The sequence below is a fragment of the Fulmarus glacialis genome, unplaced genomic scaffold (assembly GCF_000690835.1).
Source record: "Fulmarus glacialis isolate BGI_N327 unplaced genomic scaffold, ASM69083v1 scaffold16411, whole genome shotgun sequence".
In the NCBI taxonomy this organism is placed as follows: domain Eukaryota; kingdom Metazoa; phylum Chordata; class Aves; order Procellariiformes; family Procellariidae; genus Fulmarus; species Fulmarus glacialis.
In genome coordinates this window covers 63031-73428 of record NW_009191135.1, presented here as the reverse complement: position 1 = coordinate 73428, position 10398 = coordinate 63031, and the positions used below count along the sequence as shown (strand labels likewise).

General features: G+C 38.0%; 1 protein-coding gene across 1 annotated transcript in view; it reads left to right on the top strand.

The window, feature by feature from the left end:
• Window positions 1–425: 425 nt before the first annotated feature.
• LOC104083182 (mediator of RNA polymerase II transcription subunit 27-like) overlaps window positions 426–10398 on the top strand; it is a gene marked incomplete at its 3' end in the record, with an annotated part of 64845 nt that continues 54872 nt past the window's right edge. Inside the window, exons 1-2 of the mRNA XM_009586583.1 lie at window positions 426–484; window positions 766–910. Of these exons, the coding sequence (XP_009584878.1) occupies window positions 426–484; window positions 766–910 (204 nt within the window). The remainder of the gene's footprint in view (window positions 485–765; window positions 911–10398) is intronic.

Genomic DNA, 10398 nt, shown 5'->3' with positions numbered 1-10398 from the left:
TTAAAAATTGCTTAACTTTTGTTATTATTTAATGTAGTGTTTGACAAATGAGATATGAAGCAATAATAGATAATTTCACAGTGAGCTTTTTTTCATGGGAAAAGAGTGCTTATTATGCTTTAGTTGAGTATTTTATACACATCTACAAATGTACAAATTGCTCGTGGGAAACAGAAGATGCTTCCTTGCCCTGAGAACTTGGAATGTGTATACTTGCTGAGAATAATCACAGACTTTTCAGGACCATCTCCAGCCTTAGGACTAATGCCAGTTCTTCTGTATATTTATATGAGGGCAATTTTAATTTCTAGACCTTTAATGAAATGATAAGGCATCTGCCTTCTTGATGAGTAAAAAAATATTTCTAGTATTGCCCCTAATATTGCAGCCAATGCTCAAGTCAGAATTTTGAAGTTTCTGAGCGTATGCATTGCTCAGGAGATGCCTTGAATTCTGGAAGTGCTGGTGAACAGGACCCACCATAGTTTGACTCTTTCCAGGTTGTCTTACAAAGACTCTTGACTTGTACTTTCTCTCCTTAGAAGCACTGAGCTTAACGACTAACAGACCACTTTAAATTGTTTGGGTAATGACAGTGATTAAGTTTGGGGTTTTTTTTAATCAAATTGGGCAGGTATTTAAAACTCACATAAATATTAAATTAGAGTTCATGCATGATTGCTGTCCCTGCAGGAGGATTGTACATCTCAGATATCTGTATGTGCAGATCTGACTTTAAAAAAATGCCATTCTGTTTTCTTTCAGTGAACTGGAGCGTCTGAGCAACCTAGTTGGTAAACCATCTGAGAACCATCCCCTGCACAATAGTGGACTATTGAGCCTAGATCCTGTTCAGGACAAAACACCCCTTTACAGCCAACTTCTTCAAGCCTACAAATGGTCAAATAAGGTAACAGAATGTAATTTAGTTGTGTATTCCTACAGAATGTTTGATTTGTGGTACAGTAGACAGATATCTGAGTGTTTGAGAGTGTCAAAATCGCTGAGTTTGTTATGAAGTTGAGGAGCACAATATGTACCTAAATGTGCTTTTAAGGTTAAAAATCATTCTTTAGTTGAGAGGAGACTTTTCTGCGATACCGAGGTGTGCCCTTGTTTTTCGAAGAGGGTGTTAACTCCCAAGCAGAATAATCATAGAATCATAGAATGGTTTGGGTTGGAAGGGCCCTTAAAGATCACCTAGTTCCTACCCCCCTGCCATGGGCAGGGTCACCTTCCACTAGACCAGGTTGCTCAAAGCCCCATCCAACCTGGCCTTGAACGCTTCCAGGGATGGGGCACCCACAACTTCTCTGGACAACCTCACCACCCGCATAGTGAAGAATTTCTTCCTTATATCTAATCTAAATCTACCCTCTTACAGTTTAAAGCCATTACCCCTTGTCCTATTACTACATGTCCTTGTAAAAAGTCCCTCTCCAGCTTTCTTGTAGGCCCCCTTCAAGTACTGGAAGGCTGCTATAAGATCTCCCTGGAGCCTTCTCTTTTCGAGGCTGAACAACCCCAACTCTTTCAACCTGTCTTCGTAGGAGAGGTGCTCCAGCCCTCTGATCATCTTCATGGCCCTCCTCTGGACTCGCTCCAACAGGTCCATGTCCTTGTTATGTTGGGGGCCCCAGAGCTGAACGCAGTACTCCAGGTGGGGTCTCACAAAAGCGGAGTAGAGGAGGAGAATCACCTCCCTCGACCTGCTGGTCGCTCTTCTTTTGGTGCAGCCTACGATATGGTTGGCTTTCTGGGCTGCAAGCGCACATTGTCGGGTCATGTTGAGCTTCTCATCAACCAACACCCCCAAGTCCTTCTCCTCAGGGCTGGTCTCAATCCATTCTCTGCCCAGCCTGTATTTGTGCTTGGGATTGCCCTGACTCATGTGCAGGACCTTGCACTTGGCACTGTTGAACTTCGTGAGGTTCGCATGGGCCCACTTCTCAAGCCTGTCAAGGTCCCTCTGGACGGCATCCCTTCCCTCCAACGTGTCGACCGCACCACACAGCTTGGTGTCATCGGCAAACTTGCTGAGGGTGCACTCGATCCCCCTGTCCGTGTCGCCGGCAAAGATGTTAAACAGCGCCGGTCCCAATACCAACCCCTGAGGAATGCCACTTGTCACGCCCCGGTCTCCACTTGAACATCGAGCCATTGACCACAATTCTTTGAGTCCAACCATCCCATGTTAGCTGTTTAGCATCTTATGTAGATATAAAATAAAAGTATATTGTGTCCTTGCATCTGGCAGTAAACACAGTAGCAGAGGGCAGTGGGATATTAGAGCAGAGAATCAAGAGCTTATGTCACCTCCAAACCTATTTCTAGGAAAGAAACATATAGGGAGGTTGTCATCATCAGAAACCTTGGTGCTTTTCCATACCATTTGCTGCTGCTAAAAAACATTTGCACCTGGTCTCAGAAGTAACTTAGTAACTTTGTATTCAACAGCTTTGGCATACCTAGTGTTTTCAGATTGTATATATTGCACTGAATTTTAAGTAAGGTTTAAAAAAAAAAAAAAAAGAGAGGCAAATAATGTTAATGCAGTTTTTTACATTTTTAAAAAATTAATTGTTTTTGTTGAAAGAATGTTCTTTCTCATGAGCATAATTCAGTTCCATAAACCTGTATGATGACTATATCTAGAGACAGAAATTGGATAGGTATCTTTCCTTTTCCGCTCTGAACATCGTCTACTTGTGGGTCAAAAATATTCCTTTCCTCACATCTGATTTTATTAAATAAGTAAACATTGCATTAAAGTAAACATTGCATTATTGCAATTATTACTGGTCTCTGTCCGAGCACCGTTATGTTTCAGGTTGCCTGTTCCCATCCTGAGTTTTTTGAGCATGCTTATTACTTTTTAGAGAAATATTTAAATGAATACGTATTTAAAAGCTATCTTAAAATTATCTTTGAAATACTAGTGAGCTGTTACAAAATGTAAAAGATGGATTCAATTCTGTTACGATAATTGTTACTAGTGAGAGATTCCAGAGTTGTAGCTTTTAATGACCTTATACAAGAGAGCAGGAGTAAGCAAGAATAATAAATCTGAAAATATTTAGGGCATTAAAAGCAACAATTGCACTTTAAATTATTTATTGCGATACATGAGTAAGGAAGACTTTCAGACTACACAAGTACTTCATAGACAAATTCTTGTTATACATTGAGCCAACCAATCTAATATTACTCAGATTTAAAATAGAATACTACAGTAATGTTTGTATGAATACCACAATAATGTTTGTACAGTCACTTTTCAGAATACAAATATGTGTTAACATCTTCTAAAATTAGTAGAATTCAGCATTGACAGAAATTTGGTATGATTGGAAAATGGGGGACAGGAAGGATTTTTAAGTAGAGATTTATTGATTGAGAAAACGCTTCATTTTTTCTTGTGTTTCTTGCTGTTAGCAGCAGATTATTGGCACTGAAGAAAAAATAATTCATTTGCTACTTTCAAAAAAAATAAAACCATTTAACATTTATACATGAAAACTTCTAAACTTGTAATGCAGTTAAGTCTTCAGTGATTTAATTACTTCTTTGTGTCATTATCAAAGTAAACTCAGCTGGAAATGAAATAGCTTTGGCAGAGTGGCTCTAATAGAGTTTTTTATTAACTTAGAGTGTTATGGAGCTTCGAAGAGCAGTTTTTTGTAATCCTGGATTCTGATTTCAGAAGGCAGAAAGTTTTAGCATCCTGTGTACTCATATACACAGTGAAATGTTCCAGGAGAAAACCAGTGGTTTTCTTCTTTTATCATATCATATATTATTTATGGTTTATGTCTTAGACTTCTGTTTTACAGCTAAAATAAAAGATACTGTTTAAGTTGTAGAAAGTAGCTAATTAAAAACCTAATGGTTCTTCTGAACTTTACTAGCATCCTTTCTAGGGTTTGCAATAACCAGCAGGCATGGATAGGTCGCCCCTGTTTCTAACAGCAGATGAGTTGCCTGTGTGAGGGTATTAGCTGCTGGATTTACCATTAGCGGCAAAGACCCTATTGGTGCTCGTATATATTGCTGCTTAATTCTTCATTGCTAAATACGCTTCTTGAATAAGTGTTATTTCATTACCTCTTTTGGCCGCCTTCTATTCTTGTTATGTGTGTCTGGTGTTTTCTGTTGCTTCAAAGGGAGGATTTAGATGTGGTGATGTGTCAATACACTTTATGTCTGTCCGCATTTAATTTTTAATTTGTGACCCCTTTGTGGCTTGCTTGCTTGTATTTTTGATGAGCTGAGATAAGGGCATTTTCCTCTCTCTTTGATTGTTCATGCATTACTGATGGCATGAATAGCCACATGGCTGCCAGGGGAGGATAGGTGGAGTAGAGTTTCAGGGCTATGGTGCCATTCAAAAACAGCATTCATGAGATATAGGAAAAATGAGTACACAGACTTTGTGTTGCATGTTTCAATGTGTTCTGTTTATTTTTAAAATGTGGGGAGGCTGGTAGTAGTAGCTTGTAGGACAAGAATGAGTAAGGTAGGTAGTAATAACTGGGCTATCACATGAGACGTAAATTATTGTTCAGTATATCAAAGCACTATACATAGTACTATATATTTAAAAAAAAAAAAAGCTTTGCTGCATTATTTTTTTATCTAAAACTGAAAGAACAATTAGAGGCCTGAAATGGTAATTCTTAAAAAAACCCAAACAAAAAAACCCCCAGCATTTCAAAAGTTATCCTATATAATTGTTTGTTTAAAAGCTGAGATTTTTAGTTGGTCCATTTATATCATTATTTCTGCTTTAGAAACTATAGCTTCAGCCAGTTTTTGGAGAGTATAATGACAGTAACCTTCCAAATACCATAAACCACATGAAGCTCTTTAAAGCATAGTACTACCAAATTGGTTCTTTTTTTTTGGTGTATGATACTTAAGCAGTTTTGTAAATCTGGAGGTGGATCACATCTACCTATGTGACTCTTACTTTTTCTGGCAAAATTGGTTGCACAAGGAATAGCTTGTTTAGTTTTGTTTTTTTAAATTTCAGGTGAGGCTGTATTAATCATCATTCCTTGTGGTTCATGAGATACTGGATGTTAGAACAGTTATTTGTTTATATTTGCAGCTTTGTTTTGATGCTGGGTGAAGCAAATGCCCAATTTTGATCTGGTCGTGGATGCATGGACAAGCTTTTTGGGTTAAGTAGCAGTGCTGGGTGGGAAGTATAGTGAAGATCATACTCAGAGGCATAAATAGAAAATTTTGTTTAAAGTATGAATGTTAACATAGGAGATTAGACTTCCCTTTTCAACTTGTTTTATTTACCACATTTAATATGTGTAGCTGTGGCTGGTTATGTATTGTGAGGAGACTCACTTTTAGGTGCAAATTTAGTGGCCTAACTCTTTGGCTTAGTGCAGTAGAGATTAATTGCATTTAATTGTGATTTCGGAGATATTTGCCCCAAACCTTATTTTACTGCTCCTGTGAGTCACAACACTAGTTTCTTTTGTTTCTAAGTATCTTGAGTTTCCTGCTCCAGGGGTATAGAAAAGTACAGTGGGAAAAGTTAAAACTTTCCTTACAGAAGTGTGTTATCTTGGCAGCGCTTGTTATTTATTAGCACCTGCTATCCTGATATTTACTTACTGTAGTTTACCCAATAGTTTTGCAGATGGTAAAGTTGTCCATATAATGGAAGCAGCTGTTTGGGAACACAACAGCTTGTCAAATGCATTAATTACATACACATGCAGCTGTAAAGGAACTTTACTTTTCCAGGTGTTTAATAGAGCTCTCAAGCTATAGCTGAAAAACACAGGAAGTTTAAGTTGATCTTATTGCAAGCAAGAGCTAAATGGTTTTTCTTCTTTGCTTTAGCTTCTTTTATGTATCAGTAGAAATCATACAAGTAAATTACTTTGACTGTAGGGTGTGTGGAGGCATGTAGCAGCCATGGAACAGTATTTAGGTCTACTTGTTAATATTTTTTCCCCCCTCCTCTTCAATTTTATTTAAGAAAAGAGGTTTTCTTCATTACAATTGATGTGCTGTTTCCCAGAAGGATCTATATGTGCCCTCTAATGTAATACTGAAGATACAATATTAGATAAGACAAAAAAGAGCTATCATTCTGTATGGGTAATGCAGATAAAGTATTATTGGTTAGTTAGGAAGTTTGTAGAAATCAGTAGTAGGTTTTTTTGTTGGTGTTTTTTTTTTTTTTAATGTGGACTGTCTCTGTCTAGTAATTGTAGTTGATTTCTGGTTTTAGTAACTATGTACATCTCAGCTGTTGAATTTTTTGTAATATGATTGTTGTGTCTGAGCAGTTGAAATCCAAGATGACAGTAGCAGTCAGAAGGGTTTCTGGTTTGTACGTGCGTGGCCTGATACTACTTGGAACAGTCAGGACTGGACCTGCAGGGTGCTGCTGCCTTATGTCTCGTTACCAGGTGCTTGCTGCTTGAATTATATTGGAATTCACAGGAAACCACACAGGAGAGAATGCATTTGCTATAAGTTTAGATGAAAGGAATTGTTAAAAGTCGCTCACTAAATTAGACTGAAATACTGATTAAGTTTTGATTTTTTTAAAAAAAGATGTGACATCATGTTTGTGACAGAGCACTGGAAGAGCTCACTTCTATTCTCTTCAGGACACGTCCATAGCAAGTGCCCTTACGCTGGCCTTCCTTGTTCCTGCGTGCTTCTCGTTTTCCACAGTAGATGAGACGTGATCTCATGAATAAGAGCATCATTTACTAAGCAACTGCGTGTGTCTTGATATTTGTTCTCAATACTGGGTGACAAAGGGGTTTTGTGGGGGAAAAAATACTTTATGATGATGTGATTAAACCAATATTATATACTTATCCATATATAAAATGTTTAATAAAGCTTTTGATGGCATGATCCAGCTATAGTAATGCTGGCAGTCAGGATAGATGCAGGTTTTTGGAATCCAGGAGTTTGAACTCATTCTTCGGGTGGTATGAACTTCTGTTTTCCATCTGCTGCTTTGGTGAGGTTATTTAATCGCCTGTAGTGTATATTTATTCATCCTCTTTGCCCTTGGCAAATCATTTGTATACCTTAGCCCTGTGCATGCCCAAGGCAGTGCCTGTTAAGGTGTTTCCATTGACGACAGTGGAACAGAAAATACGCAGCGTATTGTATGTCCACTGAGCAAGGCAAATGCATTTATAGGGCATGTTTCCCCTCTCTTGATGGGGTGCTGTCAAGTAGTTCATGCGGAACATTTGAGCTTTAATCACTGGTAGAGATTTTTTGTTTATTTGCTTTTGTTTGTTTATTTGAAGAGTATGTGCGAAATGGATCAACCACCAAACCAACACTATAGAATTACTCTCTCTGCCAGACTTGAGAAACATTGACTTTGCTGGATAGCAGCAAACTATCTTCCCTGACTTGCTGAGTGATAGCAGTATTAGAGTTTACTGGCCCAAGTGAAAATACTGTCTTCTATCAGTCATCTTCCCCCCCCCCGCCTTTGCAGTAAAGAGTTTGTTTTCAGACTTTCAAATAATATTATTAACAGCAGTAGAAGCGGGGGAAATTTAGAACAATTGTAGTCTTGAGCAGGTGATGTTATTTTAGTTTTTTTCCTTGACTTTAACTTCACTGAAGTGCAGTGTTGTATGCTTTACTGTTTTCAGAGTTGCATTTGTCCGTTTGCTATATTCCAATCCCAGTTCCTTAGTTTGAACCTGTGTGGGTAGATGTATGTGAGTGGTGGTGGTATTGTTTTATCATTATGAGATGGTACTTAAAAAACATGATAACTGTGTGTTTGGGAACGCTGTTACCTACCACTTCAAGGAGAAAGCAAAAAATCGACTTGTCTGATTTGGTGACTCTCTGGGTGAGTAGGATTTAGATCAAATTATTTAATTTACTCATCTGTGAAAAGAAGATTTTGGCAACTTGCATAAACTTTACAGTATCAGTGTATTGTAAATATTCCAAGTGAACAAAGCTGGACAGGAGTTGTCATAAATTTATTTAAAAGTAATACGCTGGCAAATACAAAATGAAAAAGTATTACTGTTGATCTGCATGTTGAAATACACTAAAAATATTTGGATTTAAATTTGTTACTTCATAGCTTCCTCTTGTTTTTACATAAATTGAAAATCGAACTGTTGAGATAATTACCATTAATGAGTTAAAATGATTTTCTGTCACATGACAGAAGAGAAAAAGAATATGTAGTTTTTGTTTATTAAATTATTTTGATGTGTTCCCTGATAAATTACTTGTATAAATTGTGTTTGCTGTAGGTCTCAAAAACAGAAATCAATAGAGCCTGTAGAGAAAGTCGAGACTTGTTACGACTGCCCTTGGTAGTTTAGTATTGATTAGACACAAATATTGAGTTTAATGACAATAAATGACATTAAATGTTAACCATAATAGTAGAGGAACACTGTTGAAGTAATTTTTTTTTTGTTCAACTTGAGTGTAAAACAAGGTGTTCATTCCAAGGAACATTAATTTTAAATTTTGGATGTGCTCAAACATTTTAATTCAATGTAGTTTTACAGTAGCATGGATAATGTAACTGAATTACTATGTTGGCAGTTCTTCGGAATTTTAGGCAGATGGCCAAGATTTTGTCCTTTCAGGACTTTTTTTCTACAAAAGTGCGGTGTTGTAATATTGTGACGTACTGTTCCATGGAGATCCAGCTTATTCTGCTGAGATTTCATCCACCCAAATTGGGAAACATTTTCTTTTCAGGTGTACTGTAATATCAGTGAAAGACGTGTGGCATTGAGGAAAACTGTATCATGGTAACTGGATCATCTGCTTGCCTAATGCTTCTGGAGGTTGCTTTTGAAGATCCCCTGTGCTTGCTGGGGTAAAAGTGGGAAGGTTAGTGGTGCAGCTTCAGATACTGGTATTCTCAGTGAGCAGGAGCTCTAAAGAAGGTATTTAAAGAAAAGATTTGAAGTGACCAAAATCCCTTGGTTTGCTCATAGAAGGGAAGAAATGAAAAAATAAAGTAAGATTTTAATTGAAGCAAAGTGACAAGTCCCTACAAGGATATCTCTGTTGCACTCTGAAGAGCACATTTTAATCTGCTTTGTAAGAGCAGGATCAGTGCTTCATAGAGGGAGCCGGAGTGGAAAGGCTCTTGCAGATTATTGGCTGTGGACTCCTTTCCTCTGCAGATAAGCCATGGGCGTTTATATTCCTGTCACGGGAGAAATGAGTGATGCACGAACTGGTGTTTTCTTGTACACAGGGCACAAAATAGGAGCTGGGCCACTTGGATTCTATTCTTGCGTTTCATATTAATTTTTGTTGTAACCTTGAACAGGATGCATGATTTTTCTGTGCCTCACTTTTCTTATGGATAAAATATGATAATAATACTTAACCTACTTCTTGGGAGAGTTTCTAGTCTAAATGTGTCTCAAGTGCATTGGGTTCTTTGGACAGAAATGCTTTGTAGTTGCCAAGTATTATACAGCTAATGACTAATGTTGTTTGCCTGGCAGTCTGGAAAAATGCCCTTTATGGGCTTTTAATTTTGTGCGATTTTAGGAAAATGTTTTAGTGCAATGCCCTTGCTGTTCAGAATTACATTAATGTTCGTTTTTGTGTGTGTGTTTTTTTTTTTTAAATATGACTAGGAAACAGGTGGTTACCTCTTTGCGTCCAACTGCCATGGTTATTAATTATTGCTCAGTTATCTGCCTGGAGAATACCAAGTTTCATTATTGCAGAGTAGATTTTTAGTGAGCAACTGTGACAGGGGTGGCAAATTCAGGTAGTGTGCTAATTATCCTTGATATTACAGTGCTGCGGGAAAAAGCACTGGAAAAGCTATGAGGAGGAAAAAAGAGCTTGTACCAAAATGTAAGGGGCAGGCAGGAATTGCAATATGTATACTTTACTGGGGAAGGAAAAAGGTGGAACAAGAAATTTTTCTGAGGGTCTCCGAGCTATGCAATGATAGTTTAATTAAAAAAAAAAGTGAATATAGTGAGAGGGAAAAACAGTAAAAATAGTGAAAACCGTAATGAAAACAGGGAAGCTTGTAATAATAGCAACAGTGAAAGTAAAGGCAGAATCACCAACTACCGTATGTTGGGTGGGTTTTATTCTCCCTAGAGATCCTGCCTAAAGCAGCATCTGGGGGCGTTGGAGATGGATAACACCAGTGTCGTGGTTTAACCCCAGCCGGCAACTAAGCCCCACGCAGCCCCTCGCTCACTTCCCCCCCGGTGGGATGGGGGAGAGAATCAGAAGAATGAAAGTGAGAAAACTCGTGGGTTGAGATAAAGACAGTTTAATAGGTAAAGCAAAAGCCGCGCACGCAAGCAAAGCAAAACAAGGAATTCATTCACTGCTTCCCATGGGCAGGCAGGTGTTCAGCCATCT